This window comes from Chelonia mydas, chromosome 7 (assembly GCF_015237465.2).
Source record: "Chelonia mydas isolate rCheMyd1 chromosome 7, rCheMyd1.pri.v2, whole genome shotgun sequence".
Lineage (NCBI taxonomy): Eukaryota > Metazoa > Chordata > Testudines > Cheloniidae > Chelonia > Chelonia mydas.
The window spans coordinates 61,453,951-61,478,090 of NC_057853.1; the positions used below are offsets into that span (position 1 = coordinate 61,453,951).

The 24,140-nt window shown below is 45.4% G+C and overlaps 1 protein-coding gene across 3 annotated transcripts; it reads right to left on the reverse strand.

Annotated features, from left to right (window-relative positions):
- Positions 1-166: 166 nt before the first annotated feature.
- Positions 167-23,639, reverse strand: COMTD1 (catechol-O-methyltransferase domain containing 1). Of its 3 annotated transcripts, XR_006292268.1 has the most exons (10): positions 23,467-23,639; positions 21,095-21,228; positions 19,800-19,905; positions 18,703-18,821; positions 18,249-18,303; positions 16,357-16,490; positions 14,310-14,626; positions 4,502-4,660; positions 3,752-3,888; positions 167-1,524 (listed from the first exon to the last, which is right to left on the reverse strand). XR_006292268.1 is itself a non-coding variant. In XM_007067520.4 (7 exons), the coding sequence occupies exons 1-7, from the start codon at positions 23,546-23,548 to the stop codon at positions 14,474-14,476; spliced, it is 783 nt and encodes a 260-aa protein (XP_007067582.2). In that variant the 5' UTR covers positions 23,549-23,639; the 3' UTR covers positions 14,230-14,473. The 3 variants fall into 3 exon arrangements, 1 of the variants encoding a protein (XP_007067582.2); XR_005226243.2 differs by lacking the exon at positions 167-1,524 and having other exon boundaries at positions 3,701-3,888; XM_007067520.4 differs by lacking the exons at positions 167-1,524; positions 3,752-3,888; positions 4,502-4,660 and having other exon boundaries at positions 14,230-14,626.
- Between the last annotated feature and the right edge of the window lie 501 nt (positions 23,640-24,140).

The following is a 24,140-nucleotide window of genomic DNA, read 5'->3' on the forward strand; positions in this document are numbered from 1 at the left end:
ATAGTTTAATAAATAATACAAAAAACAAAAAAACTAGCTGGTAACTGAATTGGCTGGCTATATAAATACTTAGGGCAGCTTGCTATTAAATAAATATGCTAAAAAAAAAAATGTATAAAAGCCTGTGTAACTTCCTGCTCTGTGTGCAGCATTTAAGATTCTATTCTCCCTGTACCTTGTTTCCAGCTGCAAATAAACTTTTCTGCTTCTCCACCCCGTTGTGATTATTGGGTGACGCACACCGGGTAACAAACCCCCGCTGTTGTTTTGCCTCTCGGCACTGGGTGCCGGGAACACCCCTCTCTTGCACGTTACTCCATGGCTGGAAGCCCCCTCCCCCACTGAGGTCGATAGGAGTCTGTGTGGGCATGAGCGGGCACTTGCACAGATCCGATTGCAGGATCTGGGCCCAGCTGCGCACTCCTGGGATTGTGATACTGGGACGGTTGATAGGGCTACACTGCAATTAGACATTCATGGCTGGCCCATTCCAGCAGATTCGGGCTCAGGGGCTGTTTAGTTGCAGTGTAGATTTCTGGGCTAGAGCTGGGACCCTTTCACATCAGACATCTACACTGCAATTAAACAGTCTCTTAGCCAAGCCCAAGTCAGGTGCCACAGGCCAGCTGTGCATTTTTAGGCGCCATACCTGATAGCCATACCTAGTAGTGTAGCCATACCTGATGCAGGCATGAGCAGTCGCTTGCACAGAGCCGATTGCAGGTGCAGGGCCTGGCTGCGCACTCTTGGGAATGTGACACACTTTCAAGGCTTGGGAATTGGCCCTTCTTTTTTCAGGAGTAAAGCTGGTTGCTACAAGGTGCGCATACAGCTTTCCAGCTTAGCTGTACGGAGCAATTGTGCCATCTGGTGGCCGTTCGGTTTCCCCTTTTTGTCTCTCCCTCCGGACTATTCTAAAATGCTGAAGCAGCTTCTTTCTTTCTGTGGCACTTTGCCGTTGCTCAGGCACCACTGCCTTGGTCCGTGAGCGTGTTGAGTTATTTTTAAACAAACATAGTTTGCTTTCAACATAGTTAAGCCAGATCTTGAGCGAGTGGCATCAGTTTTAATATGGAGGGGAAAAAAATATTACCCTAGCGAACAAACACTTCCTGCAGCTTTAGTCTGGGGAGGTTTTCTTTCAGTGCCTATTTCCCCAGGCGTTCACATTACCCCATATTCTTTCTTGGGTAATGCAGGAACCATGGAGCTCAATGACACCATCCAACCCGGTAGTTCTGGGCTTGATGCTGTTTGCACAAGCTGATACCTCACCCTGCAAACGTAAGGGCTGGATCTTGTGGTAAGCTCCATGTACGTGATTGAATCCCTGTGTGTGAAGGGACCCTGCCCACACAGACCTCATTGAAGAACTGGGGTTCTGGTTTGGAGTATGCTAAAACGTCTCGGGGACCGTGAAGACATCTTGTTGTGACACTGCATTGCAGATGTGACCTTGTTGCCATCTCTCATATTTAATTGCAAGCTCCGTGATAGTTGGTGTTTTGCTTGATGCTCCAGATACTGAAATCAAGAGATTGCAGGAGCATTTCAGCTTTCATTCAAAAGAAGGAAGTGCTAGCCCTCCAGGGTGCAGTGAAAAGCTTGCAAATGTGAAACGAGTGCACCCTAAAGACTCAGAAACCAGAACACAACATTAATTGCTTTAAAAAGATTTTTAAGCCAATCTCATGATGGACGGATCCTGTCACCTGAGTTTTGAATGCTTGGGGTTGGCAGTACTGCACAATGGAAAGCTCTCTCACGCTCTGATCTAAGTGCATCCGGTGGTGGCACTACCTCAAAAGTGTGGCATTGCATCACAACATGATGGCGTTGCAATGGTACTTTGCTGTTGCATTGCCCAGGTCCGGCATGGCATTGCAACATAAGAACTGATCCTCATCCCAGCACAGCTGTACCTGGTCTCGAAATATTCTCAGCAATGACCAATTTAGGTCCTAATCCAACAATCAGCTCCTCAGGGGTGCAAGAGTCTGCCTGCATGAACTGGGATTTTTGATTAGGTAGCAGTGTGTGCTCACTCCCATCACTCAAATGTGTCTTCAGTTTTAAATGACATGGGCCTACTTCTTTGGGAAATGGGCTGTTAATAGCAACTAGCTCCACAGGCATAAATATTTTCATTAAAACCACTCTTTACATTCACAAAATGGAAGTGATTACACTAAGTTTTCAAAATTTTGCACCAAAATTTCCCATAGCCTATTTGGTATTAAGGTCAAATTTGCAAATTTGACCATTTTTAGCATTGCTTTTTTGAATTTGAGCACATTAGGCAGGTTACAATTGACCATGAAAAGCACATGGTGTCATTTCTGGTTTTCTGGTTGGCTGAGGTTACCCCAGGTGGTCCAGGTGGGGGTTAGCAGAAGCCATTCTGACTTCCTTTCTCAACAGGAATGGTTGTGTTTTCTCTGTGTCAGACAAAAGCTGTCTGCAACAGGGAATGGCTTGTGGCTGGTCATTGGGCCATTGCTTGTGTGGGGACAATTTAACATTGAACCCCATGAAGGGTGTTCAAGATTTTAGGGAGCAGTAGTTCTGCCTTATCACCATGAAAATAGTGAGCTGGATTGTTGCCTGTACATATAGGACATATGGAAGGAGGTGGCAAGTCACTGGTCCTTCCTTGGCAGAAGACAGCACTAGGTAAGGCTGACTGGGTATCCAGATGGGTCATTAGTGTTTCCAGTGTGACTGAGGAAACTTTTAGGAGAGTGCATTAAACTAACAACAAGCAATAAACACAGCACTGCTGTGGTTCTAGCTGGCTGTATTCTCTTGGCCTAGTATTTGCAACTGGTCCTTTCTGTGTGTTTGAGAGAGGCCAAGGGAAATCTGGGGGAGCATTTTGTCTTGCAGTACCTTTCACTTTGAGCTGAGGCTTAAGCTTTTGCAGCACAAGGTCCTCTATAGTTTGGCATTCAAACTGGTTTGCAGCTGGCTTTTACCTATAGTTTGGCTGGAGTTTGTATGTTTTATCCTTACCCGTTTATTTTTCTTCCTAGTGCTAGTTCATAGGCGTGCTCAACGTGTGGGGTCTTGGGAACTAAGTTGGCTTATCTACTGTTACATCACACCCATAACTGTTGTATCCTCATGCACTGAAAGAGAGTGAGGTTCACGCAGCTTCTCCTTACACTAACACTAAGTTTGCCGTACGGGGCCAGATCTTCAAATGAGCTCTGAACCCTCAGTGAGGGCTGAATTCTCAGACTTGCTCTGCTCCAATACGGCACCAAAACACATGGCCAGGTTTTCTAAAAAGTCCAGGTGAAAATCTTTGAAAGTCTGGCAAAAATGCCACGAGGGTGCGGAGTCTTAACGAAAGTCTGGCCCATTAAAAACAAACATGAAAATATGCCGTTTAAGATCTTAGCCACCAGAGGGCAGCCAGTGTAATTTTTCTTCCAATGCTCTTCCCTCCTCCATTTCCACAGTGGTCTCTGCTCAGGCTCCCTGAATTTCTTCTTCAAGCACAGAGTCTGAGTGAGAACATAAATACAGCACCTCACCCACCTTAACCAGCAAGCAGATACAGTACAACCATTCTGGGTGCCACACTGCTAATGTTTAAGATTTCCTTTCAAAATCACTGTTGCAGTATGTGCTGCTCAGAATCCACCCATGTCATCTGCTGTAGTAGAGCAGGGGGGAGTTTGGGATTTGTTTTTTGTTTTTGTTTTTAAATCATAGGATAAAATGAGTGAAGTGCATAGCTCCGTACCTCACTTGTGGAGTGGATGCTTTGATTTAAGGAGCTGCAGGAAGCAGCCATATAAATCTTGGGTATATTAGGAAATGTCGTTCTTAGTCTGATGAAACTAACCGAGGTCATGTTTATCAGAGTCATGGCTCTTCCTTCTGTTTCAAAAGTGAGAGAGAGAAAAATGCAATTAGAAACAGTGTTATAGCACTTAAAATGTACATATCCACTCAATGATTTTAGAAGATCCTCCTGGTTGTTAGACACTTGAGCCTCTGATTTGTATCTAAGGAAGAGATTTCTCTGTGTCTGGAATGTGGTCGGTTTTCTTCCTCCCCCTAGTGAAAGCCCAAGGTCTTCCTCTCCACAAACAAAGAAGAATTCCAAGTGGAATGGCTTAATTCCCAGAACTAGTTAGTTACCAAGAAGTCAGCCAAATAGAAGCCCAAAATGGAGCCACTAAAAATGCATTTTAAATTTGTATGCCAGCACTTTGGACAGACCTTAGTTCCCCCCACCCCCAATGCAATTCAAAAGTAGGGATGATAAAGCTGAGGTGAAAGCCAGACGGGAGATCAATGACCAGCAGCAGCCCATGTTCCATCGCAAAGCCATTTCACACCAAAGCACAAAGCCTTCACCAGGCTTCGTATGAGTAGTTTGGGGGGTTCGACCTAGGGGCTATTCCTAGTTTATCTTTACCGTGACGAGGTGGCCTGCCTTGATTGTGCAAAGCCTGTCGTAAAGTGCCTTTGTAGGGACCTTACTTACTAGAGAACACCAGAGAGCAGATTCGTGCTCAGCCTTTGCTCCAGCTAACTGTTGATTCTCAAACAGCTAGAACGTTTCCTAGAGGAGGGACAAGGACATAGGACACTTCTCCCCCAGCCTCTCCAGACAACCTCCTGCGGGCATCACTGTTCTCTGATCCTAGAGAGTAAGAAATTAAAAGATGTCTTTGTAGAGGCAAGCAGGTTCCAAGAGACAGCTTAAAAACAGTGGTCCTATTGTTTAAAGCTCACTGAAGTCACTAGGACTCTTTAAATTGACTTCAGTGGGCTTTTGATCAGGACCTTTGACCACTGGTTCCTATTGTCTGGTCCAATGAACCCCAGCAGGTCCACAGCAAAGCCATGAATCACCACTGATCTGCAGAGCTGTGTGGCTGCATGGTGCTGGCTTCTTCTCCTTACAGAGAGCTGCTAAATTGCATGAAAAGAAAACTCGGCATACGGTATGCACTATCACCTTCAGCCCCAACTAAAACCTCTCCAACGCATCATCAAGGATCTACAACCTATCCTGAAGGACGACCCATCACTCTCACAGATCTTAGGAGACAGGCCAGTCCTTGCTTACAGACAGCCCCCCAACCTGAAGCAAATACTTACCAGCAACCACACACCACACAACAGAACCACTATCCCAGGAACCTATCCTTGCAACAAAGCCCGCTGCCAACTGTGTCCGCATATCTATTCAGGGGACACCATCACAGGGCCTAATCACATCAGCCACACTATCAGAAGCTCGTTCACCTGCACATCTACCAATGTGATATATGCCATCATGTGCCAGCAATGCCCCTCTGCCATGTTCATTGGTCAAACTGGACAGTCTCTACATAAAAGAATAAATGGACATAAATCAGATGTCAAGAATTATAACATTCAAAAACCAGTCTGAGAACACTTCAATCGCTTTGGTCACTCGATTACAGACCTAAAAGTGGCAATTCTTCAACAAAAAAACTTCTAAAACAGGCTCCAACGAGAGACTGCTGAATTGGAATTAATTTGCAAACTGGATACAACTAACTTAGGCTTGAATAAAGACTGGGAGTGGATGGTTCATTACACAAAGTAAAACTATTCTCCTCCAAACCCCCCCCCCAACTGTTCCTCAGACTTTCTTGTCAGCTGCTGGAAATGGCCCACCTTGATTATCACTACAAAAGGTACCCCCCCCCCCCCGGCTCTCCTGCTGGTAATAGCTCACCTTAAGTGATCACTCTTGTTACGGTGTGTATGGTAACACCCATTGTTTCATGTTCTCTATGTATATAAATCTCTCCACTGTATGCATCCGATGAAGTGAGCTGTAGCTCACGAAAGCTTATGCTCAAATAAATTTGTTAGTCTCTAAGGTGCCACAAGTACTCCTTTTCTTTTTGCGAATACAAACTAGCATGGCTGCTACTCTGAAACCTAATATAGGCAGTGGCTGTCCCTGCCACAGGGATGCCATAAGACGGTAACTGGTGGGGGAGACAGCATTTTTCCAATACCTGAGCCAGAGGGAGAAAGTTAAGGCTGAGGGTCCTGTCTGCATTTTCCAGGACAAGTGTTCAAAATCCATGTCCTCTGTGGACTGAATTATGGACAAAGTGGACATGGAGGGGGGAACATCCCACCGAAGGAGGCTCTCGGCTGGACCCCACTCCAGGATGGGGGACTCTGGAAAAAGATCTGGGGTCGTGGTGGATAGTCAGCTCTACATGAGCTCCCAGTGTAACACTGTAGCCAAAAGGGCTAATCCAATCCAATAATAATTGGATGCAGAAACGGGGGAATCTTGAATAGGAGCAGAGAAGTTATTTGACTTCTGTATTTGACTGCTGGAATGCTGTATCCAGTTATGGTGCCCACAGTTCAAGAGAGATGTTGATAAATTGGAGAGAGTTCAGGGAAGAGCCCCAACAATAATTAAAGGATTAGAAAACTTGCCTTATAGCAATAGACTCAAGAAGCTCAATCTATTTAGCTTAACAAAGAGGAAGGCTAAGGGGTGACTCCATCACAGTCTATACATATCTATTCAGGGGAAAAAACATCAATATTTGATAATGGGCTCGTCAATCTAGCAGACAAGGATACAGCATGATTCAATGGCTGGAAGCTGAAGCTCGACACATTCAGACTGGAGGTGGTTAAAGCAAAGGCCTGTAGAAACATTCTAATTTTCTATTAAACTCTACTGGGCTTTTCCATAGGGGAGGAGGGCAGAGACCTCAAACTGGGGACTCCTGCAGTCCAGTGGCCTTCCCTAGCTGGGGTCTGAGGAGTCTGGCCTCTAAACTTCTGAGAGTTTAGGAGAGAAGAATTTCAGCCAGACTATAAATTCTATGGCACAGGGACCACCAGCGTCTGGCAGCGTTTGGTCCTGATCTCTTCTGGGGCCCTTAGGTGCTATTGTAATACAAATGATGCAGTGTTGTTATTACTCTGTATTTATTTCCATTACAGTGGCACTTTGGCCAAGCCCCACCAAGATCAGGACCCTATTGTGCTATGTGCTGTATAGAGACCTAGTAAGAGACAGTCCCTCTCCCCAAAAGCTTATAATCTAAATAAGACAGAAAAGAGTGGGAGAGGGAACAGTGGTGAAGTGACTTGCCCAAGGTTACCCAGCAAGTCAATGGCAGTGCTGGGAACAGAGCTGGGTCTCCTGATTCCCAATCCAGTGTCCTATCCATTGGAGCACACTGTCAGGCATGTACATACCTAAGTGCTGATTTTTGTGCCCAGTCTGTTCCTTCTGATGTCACAGATAATGTGCCTGGCAATTTTAATGGCTAGAGACTCAGATCCAAGAAGTGGGATTTTGGTGTCTGGTAAAGGAGCTCCCATTTGAAAGCTGAGCTCCTCATGTGGGTATCTTTCTGCCTGTGGATTTTAGTCAAACTCTTAACACTTTTAACATGCTGCAGGTTATTATTCTGGTTAATGAACACTACATTATTGTAAGGATATGCTCCACCTAGACATACTATTTACTGGTAACATCGGTGAAAAGACACATTAACTGTCTTCTGCAAATCTAATGTTGCAATGTCAAAAAATGTTGCAAGTTTCTGATGGTCAAAAAATCTCTACCCAACATAACTCATAAAACTGCTGTAAGAAAAACACGGAATTTCTTTGTTTTTAGTAGGTAAGTAGAAGTAAAATTATGAGCCTTTAAACTAAAACAATAATTTTTTCATGTAGCTTGAGACCCGCTCAATCAATAATCTGTCTAACGCTGGGGAGAATTTTAGTTGTTTTCATAAAATGTTTTAATTATTTAAAATCATAAAATATAAGTAGGCACAATTTGCTTGGAACTCATTAGGGAAATAAATGAATAACAGGAAAAGATAATGTTTGCTTCTGCATTAATTTAAAGCAGTCTACAATATGAAATCTTAATCTGGAAAGCAGTGACTTATCATCAATGTTTACTTTTAATATTTATTCCTATTATATGAAAGTAGCTAGTTATGTGCTTTTCCCTACAGTATTGTGCTGAGGCAAAGAGGTAGATAAATAACTTGTTTGAAATCATACATTAATTTCTGTCTTTTATATGTTATATGTTTGTTCATTTCCTCTTTCAAAGTGGCACCTTTAAAATTATTATGGTAAAACAGGTTATTTAGAACCCACGAGTAGCTGCAAATGCATGGGACCAATTTCCGTGTGATTGGAGTTATGCAGGGGGAATGCTTTGTATTTATACAGTAACTTTCATCCTGAGTCAAATCACAAAGAATGTAAAGTGCTGTACATGCAGCACTAATGAAGTGCAGCTACCTCTGGGGTGGCACACAGCAGGCTAGGGAACAGCTGTGCACAACAAGAGAAGAAACAGAATTTCCACCTTTAGTTCCTCTACTGTTGTAGTGGAAATTTGCCAAACAGCTCTACAGAAGCACATGTTTTTACTGTGTCAGGTGTGCACCTTCTTGTACTTATGACATAAGCAAGATACTGTGCCATGGATAATGTGAAAAGGCGGCAGATAATATTTTACCCTAACTCCTGCATTTAACCTGCTGAGAATTAGATGGTCTGGAACAAATCCAGCATAGCATTTGATTTGGAAGTGAATTCACTGCGTATTTGATGTTGTCTGATTGTTCAGAGACAAGACAATAAATCTTTCCACCAGTGCTTTGATTTATTCCCCATCTCCCTGTTTTATTAACATGGCCCAGGTTGCAATCTCAGTCCAGATTTACACCAGCATGACTAATTCCATCAAGTCCACGGCCCCCTGATGGGAATCTCAGCCATGTCCACCACTCTTGTGTCTGAAAATCCGGTGAGCACAGACTTTGTCAGTTACTGTCTGATCCTTCCTGCTTGTGATGGGGCTGGAAATCTCATGAAAAGCAGAGGAACTGGTAGCAGGTCAGCCGTTCTCCCACAGTGCAGCAGTCACAAAGAGAATGAAAAACAGTGAAAGCAAAAGTCCACTGAACCTTTCTCAGACTGGGTTGGAGCTCTGGGGCGTGAGTTCTAACTTCATCTAATATAACCCAGTTTGCTCATCCATAGACTGACACTGGATGCTGCTGTTTATTTATGTAGCTAGAGTGTTGGGGCGAAGAGTGTGCAGGATAGAGAAAAGCAATCATTTTGGGGGCCTGCGCCTGGAGTTCTGAGCTTGGGACGTGTAGGGTGCCTCATATTAGTTGAGGTTTTTACTTCAGTCACGCTGAGGCTGCTTCCTTAAATATACAAGAGTAAGGGCCCAACCCTGCCCCCTGTGACTCGGGTGTTGTGGAAGAGAACATGAGGAACATAGAGCCAGATTCCATAGCCAGGGAAGTCAATGGGAGTTTTGGGCATTGGATGAGCCCCTTACTGGGTCTGTCTAGATTAGGAAGGGAATGTGTTCTAAAATACACCACGGACTACTCCACCTGCCCATTGCAGCTGCAGGCAATAGGGCTGGATTTCTTCCCAGCACTGGAGAGCATGCAAGAGGCACCCCTAGCTAGCAATGCAGTGGCCTGTGTGTCATATCCCCAAGCTGGAGCAAACTGCTGGTTAGATTGACCTGGGCCAGTAACTCGTTCCTATGTATATTACGACTAGCAGCAAGGACTACACCCCTGTGTGTCTCCTCTCAGCCTGCCCTGGAGGATCCTGCTGGCTAGGGACTCCAGCAGCAGGTTTCTCTTAGACAGTACTCCATTCATTGCACCATTAGGGACTCTTTCATTATAAGCTTTCTCACTCTCCCCACTCTATCAGCTTCTATGAGCAGCAGCCCAAATACAACAAAGCAGAAAGTCACGTGATAAACATGTGCAGCCATCAGACAGGCAAAGAACCTGGCAGGCGTTCACTGAATAAAGAGAACACAGCAACCTAACCTAACCAAGCAAATGAGAACTATCTTGCTTCTAAAATCTCCACCCAAAGAGCAAATTCCCCCTCTGATCTGCACCATTATTCTCAGTCCTGTATGCTGTACTTGGTTTAGCGATATCAGTGCAACGGCTGGATTGTGACGGGCTTAGAAACGGGGCCTGAGAATGAGAGATACCCCTCGTGGCCTGGAGAGGAGAGTTTTCCTCTAAGGTTTCAGAGTAGCAGCCGTGTTAGTCTGTATCCGCAAAAAGAAAAGGAGTACTTGTGGCACCTTAGAGACTAACCAATTTATTTGAGCATAAGCTTTCGTGAGCTACAGCTCACTTCATCGGATGCATTCAGTGGAAAATACAGTGGGGAGATTTTATATACACAGAGAACATGAAACAATGGGTGTTACCATACACACTGTAAGGAGAGTGATCACTTAAGGTGAGCTATTACCAGCAGGAGAGCGGGGGGGGGGGGGGGGCCACACCTTTTGTAGTGATAATCAAGGTGGGCCATTTCCAGCAGTTGACAAGAAAGTCTGAGGAACAGAGGGGGGTGGGGGGAGAATAGTTTTACTTTGTGTAATGACCCATCCACTCCCAGTCTTTATTCAAGCCTAAGTTAATTGTATCCAGTTAGCAAATTAATTCCAATTAACTTAGGCTTGAATAAAGACTGGGAGTGGATGGGTCATTACACAAAGTAAAACTATTCTCCCCCCACCCCCCCTCTGTTCCTCAGACTTTCTTGTCAACTGCTGGAAATGGCCCACCTTGATTATCACTACAAAAGGTGTACACCCCCCCCCCCCCCCCCGCTCTCCTGCTGGTAATAGCTCACCTTAAGTGATCACTCTCCTTACAGTGTGTATGGTAACACCCATTGTTTCATGTTCTCTGTGTATATAAAATCTCCCCACTGTATTTTCCACTCAATGCATCCGATGAAGTGAGCTGTAGCTCACGAAAGCTTATGCTCAAATAAATTGGTTAGTCTCTAAGGTGCCACAAGTACTCCTTTCCTCTAAGGTTTGGAGCTGTTGCTTTAGTTCTTTATCTTTTCCAAGCTGCAGATAATTGTGAGTTTCTAGTGTCCTGTGTCTGGGCACAGCAGAGGGAGCCATAGTGTCCTGCAAAGGGGACCCCAGCTGTGCTGCTGAGACAGATTACTTCACCTTGATTCATTAGCTTGTTAGGTAAAATCTGTAAGACTTTGCCATTCCGGTTCCATTTGTACAGCACCTAGCACAGCGAGGCTCTGACCCTGCTTGGGCGCTCTGGCGGTTACCGCAATACAAGTAATAAAGAGCAGTAATATAGACATTGTGGCACTTTGGGCAGATCCTGCCACCCCAACTCAGCTGAGTAAGGATTGCAGACTTTTTACTCTTGGGTGCCAAACCACAGTCTGCTCTTGTGCCCACTGATGCCAAGGACATAACTACCTTGACAGCACCGGGCTCTTTGCTTGTGCAACGATGCCCCTGGTTAAGTCATCCATGGGGCCTGAACTCCGCACTTTGTGACCCCAAAACGTGCTTCGACTGCCTGAGCTAAAGGATCGGGGTTGTTGCCTTACAGGCAGTAGCAGGCTCTATGCTCCCGCTAGAGGGGGACAAAAGAACCATGCTTTTCATCTCATAATCAAAGTGCAAATCCCTATTGCCCCCACAAATTCCCCAAAGCTGATTTACCACTTGAATTAAACTACAATTATGTGTTATCAGCAGTCACTTTATAGTAAGGTTGCAGGATTAAATGCAGTTAACTGTGATGAATTCCAGACACACAGGACAGAAGTCTGAAGAGAAGGCCAGGCTCTGAATAACTGGAAGATAGAGTGTAATGTATTCTAAATATTTGATTCAATTAAGCTTCCTTCTGCTCTTTGTTTCAGTTTACAGATGGCTCATCAATCTACAGTTCAGGGACACACCGCTGTTCTTTCTAATGGTAATTATGTGATCAGGATGGAGACAGGTTTGATTAAACACTTGCATGATGCTCTGCATATTTTAAATGGAGCAGCATCCCAAGCAGAGGCGATACATTGGCCTTGTGCATGCAGATTTAGCCTCATTCACGCAGTAGACCCCATCTGAGCGAAATGAGTGTCTAGTACCGGGGGGGGGGCCTTTGTGGGTGAAATGAGGTGGTTCCTAGGTTCTAAAGAGAAACTACGGGGACTGTTGAGAAGTAGAGCGAGTGGAAAAAACTTCACTTGAAATTTTTTTTTTTTTTTTTTTTGAACGGCTGGACTAGTAGACAGTCTCTTGAGGAAGGGTCATGGTCCACAAGTCGCACACAAGTCTCTTTTGACTAGTGTGTGACAAATCGAATGACGAATGCAGCCAGTAGCAATAAGTACCTAGATAGCTAGAGCTTCACTAGACCAGTTTTGCTGGAAATCTGTAGGACCCCCACAGTAAAGTAAAGGGGGAGGGGGGAAGTCTTATCCTACTCCTCCCCTGAGTTGCCCTAGGCACAAATTGAGACCAATGTTCTGGAACAGATGGATACTGAGGAAATAGTTTCTATCGCAACATGCATGAGACAAGCACCCGTGCCTGTCTGGCTTCTTAGCAGGCCAGAAAGCGCAAGCTGTACAGCAGTGGTCTCCAACCTTTTTATGCCCAAGATCATTTTTTTAATTTAAGGGCAACCCAGGATCTACCCCGCCCCTTCCCCAAAGCCCCGCCCCACTCTCTCCTCCCGCCTCCCCCCCAGGTTGCTTGCTCGCCCCCATCCTCACTCACTTTCACCGGGCTGGGGTTGGGGTTCTGGAGGGGGTGCGGGCTCTGGGCTGAGCCTGGGGCAGGGGATTGGAGTGCAAGAGGGGGTGAGGGGTGCAAGGTCTGGGAGGGAGTTTGGGTTCAGGAGGGGGCTCCGGGCTGGGGCACAGTGTTGGGGTACAGGAGGGGGTACAGAGTGCTGGCTCTGGGAGGGGGGGGTCAGGGCTGGGGCAGGAGGTTGGGGTAGGGGGTTGGGATGCAGGAGGGAGCATGGGGTGCTGACTCTGGGAGGGGGGTCAGGGCTGGGGCAGAGTGTTTGGGTGCAGGAGGGGGTACAGGGTGCTGGCTCTGGGACAGGGGCTCAGGGCTGGGGTGTGGCTTCCTGCCGGGCAACACTTACCTCTGGCAGCTCCTGGTTTATGGTGTAGCATGGCTGCCGCTAAGGCAGGCTCCCAGCCTAGCCCGCCTCCCCCACGCCACTCCCGGAAGGGGCTAACGTGCCCCTGTGGCCCCTGACGGAGGGGCGGGGGACACATGGCTTTGCACCCTGCCCCCTCTGTAAGCACCACCCCTGCAGCTCTCATTGGCCACAGCTCCCCGTTCCTGGCCAATGGGAGCTGCGGGGGCGGTGCTTGCAGACAGGAGCAGCACATAGAGGGAGACCCCCACCCCTCTGGGGCCGCACTGGCCACTTCCAGGAGTGGTGTGGGGCCAGGGCAGGCAGGAAGCCTGTCTTAGGGGCAGCCCCGCTGCGCCGCCGGAGATAGCAATTGACTGGTTGGTGACCACTGCAGTGTACAAGGGGATACTGTATCAGGTACTGGGCATGAGCAGCAATGCTATAGGCTCCGTGCTGTTTGAGAAATTGATCTTACAGGGAGCTCACAGCCTGATTACACAGTGCCCATCTCTTGTTTTCTTAAGTCTTCACAACCTTATATGTCACTGGCAGCCATCGTTCTGTACCCACTGCATCCCTGCCACTTGTTCCGTAACTAAGATAACGAGGAACAGCAGCACGCATCTGGCTATGTCCTCTGCATTGTTTAAATCAGCAACACTAACACAACTGTAGAGTGGCAATCCTCTAACCAGGGTATGTGTCCGCCTACCTCACCAGTCTCCTGGCAACGCTAATGTTATGCTACCTCCCATTCTCCGCTTTGTTGCGAGCATGACCCTTTTGCTCTTCTGTCAGTGGCACACAGGTTTCATTGTGCTGGGTTACAGCTGCTTTTCTCTCCTGGTTACGCATGCTGCTTCCTGGCTTCATTTCTAGAGTGATTTACAGGGCCACTCCTAAGAGATGGTGAGCACTGTTAAATCCCCTTCGAGACAATGAAAGCCAAGGAAAGATGGTCTCTTGGTTAACACGCTGAACCGGGCCTGGAGACATCAGGGCTCCATTCCTGGCAGTGCTACAGATTCCCTGTGGGATCTTGGGTAAATCACTTAATCTTTCACTGCTTCAGTGCCCACCCTTTGTCTGTCTTGCCTGTGTAAATGTAAGCTCTTTACAACGGGGAATGTCTGTGTCTCATAATACAAATAATAGTCATTCAGTGTCTTGAAGGAGTGGGCCTTGAAGGAGATTCCTTCCCTCTCTCACGGTCTCTTACAAAGACAACCTACTGTGGGTTTTTCTTTTTATTAAGATATAAAATTATATTCAATTTTAATATAAATCTTTTTTTCTACCATTGTACTTAAATACCTGTAGTTTTTCTGTTCATTTCAAGGGCTTTTTCCCAGCTTTCTGCTCTTCTGCTGAGACGCACAGCACAGCACAGCACAGCTGCTCCTCATGCTCCACCTTAGTTTTGCCTGAAGATTTGGTGCTTCTCCGTCTCCCTTCCATTGCTCAGCATTTTTCTCCCACTACAGCTTGAACGCTAGCGTCACTCCATCCCCCATGGGGAGCATGCTGATATTGACCCGTACATCTCGGAAGATCTTCTCATTGAGGTGGTGGAGGCTTTGGGTTTCCAGATCGTTCTTGCTTGGCTTCAACACTTTCCCGTGCCATAAAACCTAGTGTAAAAAAAGAATCCCGTGCACACAATCACCCTCATGTTCAAGGTGCACACGGCATCTGACCTGGCTGTGGATGGCACTGACAGTCCAAAGGGAAACGTAGGGTCAAGAGAGAACTTTCTTATTAGAGTTTACAAGACTATGGGCTTCTCTACATTCAGAGTTGTAAGTGTTTAACTAAAAGTGTGATTTTTAAACTGATGAAGTTAGACCAATGCAAAAGGTTGTGTGGACACACTGCAGTTTAATCCAGATTTATTTCAGTTTATTTTAAACCCATTCAAAAGAGGTTGGAGCTAAACCAACATAAGCCTGGTTTAAACTCATGTAAGTCTGTCCACACAGCCTTTTTACAAGCATGTGTTGACAACCCCTTTAACTGCCTTTTGTTAGGCCTTGTCTACACCACAAAGTTTTGCTAGCATAGCTATGTTGGCTCGGAGAGGGAGGGGGGGTTGGAAAGCACACCCCCAGCCAATATAGCTAAGCTGGCAAAACTCCCAGTTTAGACATAACTATGCCAACAAAAGAGTGCTTCTGTTGGCTTAGCTAATGTCACGCAGGAAGGTGGTATAGCCATGCTGGGAGAACTCCTGTTGCTGTATACTGTGTCTCCAATAGGAGGCTTGGCTGGCATAGCTATCCCAGGCCAGGCTGTGGTAGTGTAGAAAAGCCCTTGATTATCACAGTGTATCAGATCACAAAGTAGTTGGGACAAATCAGGAGTCTGGCTGAAGAGCATTATAATATTTTGCATTTATACTGATAACGCACCACACAGCGGCAGCATACTCCAGTGGGACTGGGAGTCCAGAGTCTATTCCCTGACTTTATGACCTTTGGCAAGTCACTTAATCTTTCTGGTCCTGATTCAGCAGTCCATCCCTATTCAGCCTACCACTTAAGCACATGCTTAACTTTAGGCATGTGCTTGAATCTCATTAGTGTCAACGGAACTTAAGCTTAAGTGACAGGTTGAATAGGGACAAACTCCAGTACATATGTAAATGCTTTGCTTAATTTGGGCCTCTCTGTTTTCACATCTATTTATTGGGGACACCTATACCCAGCTACTTTCATAGTGTGCTTTGATATCCTTGGGAAGAGGGTTCTATGGAAATGCAACATATCTCAGAGTTCTCCGCAAATATTAAGCCTCAGCTCAGCCCTTATAAATAAGTTAAGCCTAATAGAAATAGGTCGACATATGAAAATGTATAGACAGTCCTAAAACAACTAACACTGATCCCTCTCTTTCTTTTTGAGATATACACTTCAATAGTTTCTCTTAAGTATTTGGAAGTCACTTGTAACATGATGATGAATAAAGCAAATGTAGTTTTAGGTATTATGAACAGTTTACAATTGTAGAAGATGCCCTGTAGAAGGATATAACTGTTAAATATCAATATCCTACAAAACATTCTTTAGGTAATACATGAATAGCTTGATAAGAGGTTGGTATTCTGCACTTCGTGTGTGTGTGTGTGTGTGTGGGCTGAAGTGTACATATATACAGGTTAATACAAGGTCCTTTTAGTTGCTGCAGATATTAGCTGCGTGTGTCATTAATAGGTAAATAGAACAATATGTTGTCTTTTTTTTAAGCACCTTTATATAACTTGGAAACTGAATGCTGTGTTTGGGATCTATGTCCCCTGGGTCCAGGTTGTTACTGGAACTATCTAATGTGACTTAAAGTGGGGTCCCAGTGGGTTAATACTTACATTAGCAATAGCTATGATTCCCCCTTTCCTTACGAGACGTAAACATTTTTCATAGTACTCATTGTAACTCTGTTTATCTGCATCTATGAAAGCAAAGTCATAGGTCCCAGCTTCACCGTCTGCCAGTAGTTCATCTAGACAGGAAACAAAGTGTGTTGTGATGCCCTGGTTTAACGCTGAATAAAGGGATGAGACAATCCATGTGTGTCAAGGCTCAGAGTCTACAAGGGTCTGGAGAAGTTTACTATCCAATTTTAAAAGCAGCCAGAGCCATAGTGTAGACTGTAGACATGATACTCCTAAATTTGGTTGAGTAAGAGCAGGTCAGGATCCTTTAAACTGGGTTTACACTACTTCTCCTGTTAGTTTTAAAATCAGCTTAGCTGAACTGGTTTAAAAGCTGGTTAGAAATTTTCCCCCTGTAGAAAGGCCCTGGATGTTAAATGAATTTTCAGATTGACCAATCAACTGCTGACCACAGTGTTGTTAGTTGGGTCGTGCAGAATTCTTACCCAGATGGCCTTTGGTGGACTTTGCCTGAACATGCATAACCTTTGTGTAATCACAGATGGCAGCAAGTGGTGATCACCCAGTGGGCTTTTCTCAGGAGTCTCTCATTCCATTTTCCCTTTTTGGGGCCAAAACAAGCAGAACTGGGGTCTGTTAAAACTTTCTTATGCTGCACTCTGGCTGACAGCTCCACACTGGAAGCTGAGAGAGAAGTACTTGGCTGTTTATAGCCACACCCACCACCGTGTGTTTTGGGAGGAGACCCCATTTGGAATCTCACTCCCCATTGCAGCATCTCAGTAGTGACCTCCACAGAAGAGAAGGGGAAGAGAGATAAGGTGTTAAGAGGGTAAGAAGGAGCAAGGAGCTCATGCAAGTTATCTGCCCCTCTCAAATTGCTCTGCTCCCTCTTGTTTTGGAGAACAACTCATGAGGCCTTTTCTGCATGGGGTTAAAGTCAGCAGACAGCCCTGTTGTTATCAGAGTTTGTATGGGTATGCTGGAGAGCAGAATGTGGCCCAGACAGGGGTAATGTTTGTGCCAGAAGAGAGTGGGTGACAGGCCGCATTAGTCTAGCTACCAGGGAGGACAGCAACATCAGTCACACTAAGAAGACGCTGCCCCATGTGCTAGACTGTTGCTGGACAGTTATTTCTCTTAAAGACACTACTTCTGAAAAGCTGAGTGTTGGCAAAGCAGCAGCATCCGCTGGTGGAATGGATCACTGGCATTCACAATGGGAATAAACCGATTTTCTGACAGAAACTTTCCCTCCCTAATGCTGCTCCCCTGTGAGACAGTGCTTCCTATTATACAAACTTGCTCTGCATCTGCCTCTTCCGTGGTCTTGGAAGGCTTTGCTTCCTCCTGACCACGAATACCAAACTGCATTTCCCCAGATCAGAAATGTCCTGCCTCTGATGCTTGTACACTAGCTTCTCGACTCCCTCTGCATCTTTCGCTCCTCGGAGAAGACTTTGCTTGCCTAGAATAAACAGATAATCACTTAGAATAGACACTTCATGGGAGAGAAATTGGGCTTTGTCCAATTTAAATCCATCTTAAGCAGCTTTCCCTGTGATAGAATCAGCAAGACAATACTTCTTTTAATATTAAACACAGCAATGGGTTGTGTGGGTAAGTGACCAATCTAACAACGGATGGTGGATGAATAGTTATCCACTCTCTCTCTCTCTCCCGCAGTATCTGGAAACAGCTGAACTCTTCCTAAATTTCCTTTATATAACGGAGAAGCTGCCCACTGTGACTGATGAAATTGCGTGTTCACCTTTGCTATACAACTCCTAATCTCAGACTTCACATGAGGGACTCCTCCCCAGCCTAGGTCTTCAGCCTGTACTTTTCATATTTATGTTACCTACCAAGTGTTTGAATTGCTGGTTTATACCGCAAGTCTATTTTATGCTCCACTCCTGCCTGAAACGAAAGAGGAAAGGGATTTGATGGAAATAGTTGTGAAATATCTTAAGGTGGGATGCACTCAGAAAAGTCACCATAAAACTGGAGATCCCACAGCTACTCTCCCTGTTACTTCCAGAATTCATATAACATTTGGTCGAACAACAGGCCAAGTTTACCAAGTTGCCTCAACTATACTGTAGTGTCTAAAGTGAATGCTCACATTCCGTGACACTTGGATTTGGGTGGATAAGTTGGGTAACCCTCTAACTACCTGATTCTTTCCTGCAGCGGCCACATATACACATCTGAGACTTAGAGGGAAACAGAATTAAGCCCTCCTGGAACATACTCCTACAATTCTGAGCACTCCTATTCAGAGCATGCAGCATTTAGGGATGGGCAGAGACTATTTACCTCTTTCCACAGCGGCTTTCCAATACTGATGTAATCTTCATTTATATCGCAGGCAACGACTTTGCCATCATCTGGCAAGACTAGTGCCATGTTTAAGGTATTATAGCCTGTAAAAACACCTAGAAAACACATGAGAGAAAGACGTAAGACTCATTCGACCATGAAAACTGATTTAACTGTGAACAAGAAGGGTTTTTTTTATTAAAGAATAAAACCCCCCAGAAGAGCTGAGGATCCCAAATTACTCATGAATTAATGCTGTCCGTCCCATTACCATGATAGTATTGTGTAGCTGCTGAAGCCCAATGGACTAGTGGCTGTGAACTCGTTAGTTCTCTAGCTAAATTCACACTTTCGTCTGTCAAGGGTCTCCTGGCCTCAGAGTACCATCCTGTATGGCATGAGTTTCACTTTAGGGGTCTCTGAGGGGAAAAAGGAAGAGGAGGGGAGGGAGCCATGGCCAGCATGGCACACTGAATCCTCGTGGGCTGTCTGTTGTTCTCTACCTGCAGTAGTTGGCAGCTGCTGTGGATTCTCTAGTCCTGAAAAACAGGGGCTTGAGAATCTCCCTTAGGTCCACCCAAGCCAAGCCCTTTCACTTGGGCTTTGCTTTCTTTTTCCGCTTTTGTCCCATGGTGCTTTCCATGTAAGCCGCTCACACTGCTGTACTGTCAGCCTTGAATTAGGCTTCACCACACCCCTGAGAGGCTGCTATTATCCCCATTGTACAGATGAGGAAACTGAGGCAGGGAGGTCAGGGTCAACACTTTCAGGCGTGGCCACTGATATTAAGTACCCAAACTGTGTCCCCTGGGGCCTGATTTCCAGAAGTGCTGAGCACTTACCAATTCAGTTGATGTCAGCACCTTTAAGAATCAGGAACAGGTGTCTCAACTTGGGCACCCAATATCAGCGGTCACTATTGAAAATTTGACTTACCCCAGGTCAGAGGCAAGAAGCTAACTGAAGGGTCCTGCTCTGATCACCTCCCATCACCCTTGGTGTTCTTTGGTAGGCTTGGTGAAGCAGGGAATTATGCTGATATAGCTTCCAAATGATCGGTGTTGGGCCATGCCCTAGCAAACGTGCATTCTTACCTATTTCAATAGCTTTCTTGGCTTTGATGAGTTTGGCCAAGTTTGCCATAAGCTGGGCCTGGTCACAAGACACCATCATTCTACTCCAGGGATGGTCCAAGGTGAGCTAGCAAAGGAAATGATACAAAACTGAAAGGAAACAGGAAAAGTAAAACTACCCTGAAGTTGCTCTTTCAGGCAGACCCCAAGAGCCCAATGTGATCCTCAGGGTAAGTCAGCATTGGGGTTTATTATTACTGTTGATCTCAGAGAAGCAATTTCTGTTCATTTACCAAAGAAGATACACGTATAAGCAGCTACCATTGTTGTGGGCAAACTTAATAGTGAGGGTAAGTAACCATAGGAGCAACTTACGTAGGGATAGGGGGAATTCTCTGTCACTTGAAGTCTTGAAATCAAGATTGCTGTCTTTCTACAAGTCACGCGCTAGCTCAGCCAGAAGCTATGGGCTTGATGCAAGAATCGTTGGCTGGAATTCTATGGCCTTCTATGACTAGAGGATCATAATGGTTCTTTCTGGCCTTAAAATCAACACATTTGTTTTCTATTTAAATATTTTATATAGGGAGCAATGCAATGATTATGGAGGAGTAGTTTGGCCCAGTGGATAAGGCACTGCCCTACCCTGCCCTGCCCTGGGACCCAGGAGAGCTGGGTTCTATTCTGGCCTTCTGGGTGCCATGGGGCAAGCCACTTCAGTAGTGGGAATCAGGTACTTAAAGAGCTTTGAGACTCTGGGCCTTAGATACCACTACAAATCTGCATACCAGTGGATAGAGAAAAGGCAGTTCTTTAGGGACTAGCAGATCTATGTACTGGGCACAGACAATATTGAAATGCCTCAATCTATTTAGTTTCACAAAGAAAAGGTTAAGGGGCGACTTGTTCACAGTCTGTAAGTACCTACGTGGGGAACAAATATTTAATAATGGGCTCTTCAAGCTAGCAGAGAAAGGTCTAACATGATCCAATGGCTGGAAGTTGAAGCTAGACAAATTCAGACAGGAAATAAAGCATGCATTTTTGTCAGCGTAATTAACGATCAGAACAATTTACCAAAGGTCGTGGTGGATTCTCTATCACTGATCATTTTAAAATTAAGATTGGATGTTTTTCTAAAAGAGTCACTCTAAGAATTATTTTGGGGCAGTTCTCTGGCCTGTGTTATACAGGAGGTCAGACTAGGTGATCACAGTGGTGCCTTCTGGCCATGGACTCTATGAATCATGGGACATTAATAGCAGTACTGTATACACACCACGCTCCACAAAACGTATCTTGAGAAAAACACTGACCAGTCGCAGCTTCTTTAGGACTGGATGCTCCCGCAGAGAGTGATCCAATATGTATTGCCATAGCGGGCTCCCTTTTCCAAGAAGAGTCTTGGATGATCGGGGAATTCCAAAAGCTAAAAATGGATATTTTTTACCTATAAAAAAAATTAAAATATTAAAAGGTTTTGTGTCTCAATGGAAAAAGTTTGCAATGACCAGTTATGCCTTGAGCAAATAAAGACCAAGAAAACTGCCACTAAAGGCTAACAGAACCTTGCTCTGCAAACCCCCAAATGAAGATGGTGAAGGGCCTAGACAGCTCAGGGGACTGGCAGTAGGATTAGACTTTTTTCACCTCTAAAGCGTCTGTTCAAATCCAGCCCAGGTCTGCAGTGACTGTAAGCTGACGCTGATGTTGTTCAGTGGCTGATTTTGCCATGAGACGGCACGTTTAATTCAAGGATCTCAAAGCATTTTTTCTAATAATATCCCTGCTTTACAGAGGGGCAAACGGAGGCACAGAGAGGTCTGGTGACTTGCCACGATGACCCAGCGAGTCAGTGACAGAGCGAGGGACAGAACGCGAGCATCCTAGTCCCTGCTCCTCTGCTCAGACCGTGCTTCCTCTCACCCCAGCTGATGGGAGAAAACTATCAGCTGCTCCTCTCACCAAAAGAAAAAGCCAAGACCGGGATGCTAAGATGGCAATTTCCAATGTGCTTAGGAGGATACATGTCCGTCTGCAGTCATCCTGCAAGGGGAGGGCTGAGACAGCTCACAGCAGATTTGCTAAGCCCTTGGCCTTTTAATCCTGAGCAGAAAAGCTAATGGGAGGTGTGCTTTGCAGCCTATTGCAGTGCAGTGGCGTAGTGGGTTATACAGGCAGACTGGGCCCTTAACAGCATTGTGTATTTACTGCCAGAGCGTAGTCAAATCCTGGCCTATAACCCAGTCCTTGTGTTCAGTTCTTGCTAGAAAACGTCTTTTGGAGAGGACACTCTATCTTGCTATTCACTGTGAGTAGGTTCCCATGTATACATAAAAACAACGAGGAGTCCGGTGGCACCTTAAAGACTAACAGATTTATTTGGGCATAAGCTTTCGCAGGTAAACTCCCCCCCCGCCCCCTCACTTCTTCATGCATCTACATGATGATGCATGCATCTTCCTGCAACCCAATCTTCTTCATGCAGCTACCCCTCTGATAATTGGCACCGTGTATACATAATGCAACCACAAAATGGGGTAGACGTTTGCTTTTACTGTTCAGCTTATTGAGAACAGACAGACAGTACAAACTGTGAAGCTAAAGCTCAGATCCTGATTTTCCTATACGGGGTCTGTTTGGAGCCTGGACTCTGGCTCACGATATTATGGAAATAGGTGCTAGTTGCAAATTGTTGACAACTCTTGTGAGTTTCACAGTATTTGGTCTCTCTTTCCCAGCTGCAATCACATGATTCCAAGAGAATCTCAACTTTTTTTTTTTTTTTTTTTAAAGAATGTTTAGCCCTTATGGTTGCAGAGGAAAAAAAAAACTTGAATATGGGACTCCTGAAGGATCAGAACCCAAGTTTTATTTTTCTTCAAACCTCATGATTTGTAAGCCAAATCTCACGATTTTCAATGCTTGGGGCTAGCTATACTGCAGGATGCGCAGCACGTAATCTTGCCCAATGTGCACAGGGTTTGCCATGGATTCCGATAAGTGCTAATCCTACAATGAGATCTGCTAGTGCAAACCCATGCAGAGTCCTAAGACAGGCAAAGGAGTCCACCCGAGCCACTCCCATTGCAGGATCAGGATTTTATTTGGTCTCCTGCCTCAGGCAGTGGCCAGCTTCTGACACGGGAAGGTGAACCAGCCAGCGTGCCCCTGGGCAGTGCTTGGGGACTGGAGTAAGAGGAATTCCTTTCTGAGCCCATGCCCAACCTGGGAGCTGCCAGCCTGTGACCTGAAGCATAAGATTCCATTACCCTCGTTAAAAAGGATATTGTTAATCTCCAGGCCTTTTGAAAAATTTAACCACAACCTTCAAGTCTATAGAAAGCTCTCTCTCTCTCCCCCTGGCGCTCTCCCTATACAGTATTTGCACCTTCACTTGGCTAACATTCTAGAAGCCAGCAGTTTTAAGGCCAGCACCTTCAGCCCTTTTTCCCCTCCCCTTCCCCCAGCATCTAGTAAATTACTTTCTAACCCACAGGCGCGCACACTTTTTTTTTTTTTTTTTAAATGGGTGGTAAAGTGCGGCTGGATGGAGCACAGCTGGTGGTTGTGCTTTGAATCAGAGCGCTGCGTCCTTCTGTTCAACGCGAGCTCACTTCTGGCCCTGGCCCTGGGAACTGGGAGGGTGTGGTGGATTTTAGAGATCCCAGAAGAAAGCAGCGCTTACCTGCTAAGACTCCAGTAGCAAAAGCAACCCCTAGGACTGCGGTTCCGATGGCCATTTCTTTAGTTATACTGAAAAAGGGCATTTTGGGTAACGGAGGAAGAAGGAAACAGCAGCAAGATTCAAAATGGATGTTGTTGGGTGCTGCAGCTTTAAGACCAATGACTAACTCACTGAGTGCATTAGGGTTCCTTAGCTAGTGAGCATCACGTGTTTGCAGAGCCTGAGCAAGCATTGCAGCCACGTGATGATCACAAACTACAGTGAGAGAGCAACATCTACAGGCAAGAACAAACAGGGCTTGCTGTAATTCTTTTTATTTATGAGCACTGGCATCTTACAGTGGAGAAGCGAGGCACTCTGAATGAGGCATGAAATCATCATAAACTCAGGTTACAAGTCAGTGCTTGCAAAATTAGCATTTAAATGTTCTAAGGGAATCCAAAGCAATCTCCACTGCAGTTGTGGAATCTAATTTTGCAATTACTGGGGAATCTCTGGTTTGGATTACAACAGCCTCAGGCTCTGGGAGATGTAAAAATAGTTAGCAACGTGACTATAAAGGTCTGCAATATTTATTGTTTTATAGGCAGGGTGTTTGTTTCTGTTAAGATGAATAAATAATTTTGCACCTAGAGGTTCTCAATATTAAAGAAGTTGGTGTAAAATACTTCCGG

Excerpts from the sequence above, each read along its gene's own strand:
- COMTD1 (XM_007067520.4), bottom strand. The coding sequence starts at position 23,548 with ATGCCCTTTTTCAGTATAACTAAAGAAATGGCCATCGGAACCGCAGTC. Across the intron at positions 18,304-18,702 it reads GAAAGCCGCTGTGGAAAGAG|GCAGGAGTGGAGCATAAAAT; the intron begins GTAAATAGTCTC and ends CTTTCGTTTCAG. Across the intron at positions 16,491-18,248 it reads ACCAGCAATTCAAACACTTG|ATGAACTACTGGCAGACGGT; the intron begins GTAGGTAACATA and ends TTTCCTGTCTAG.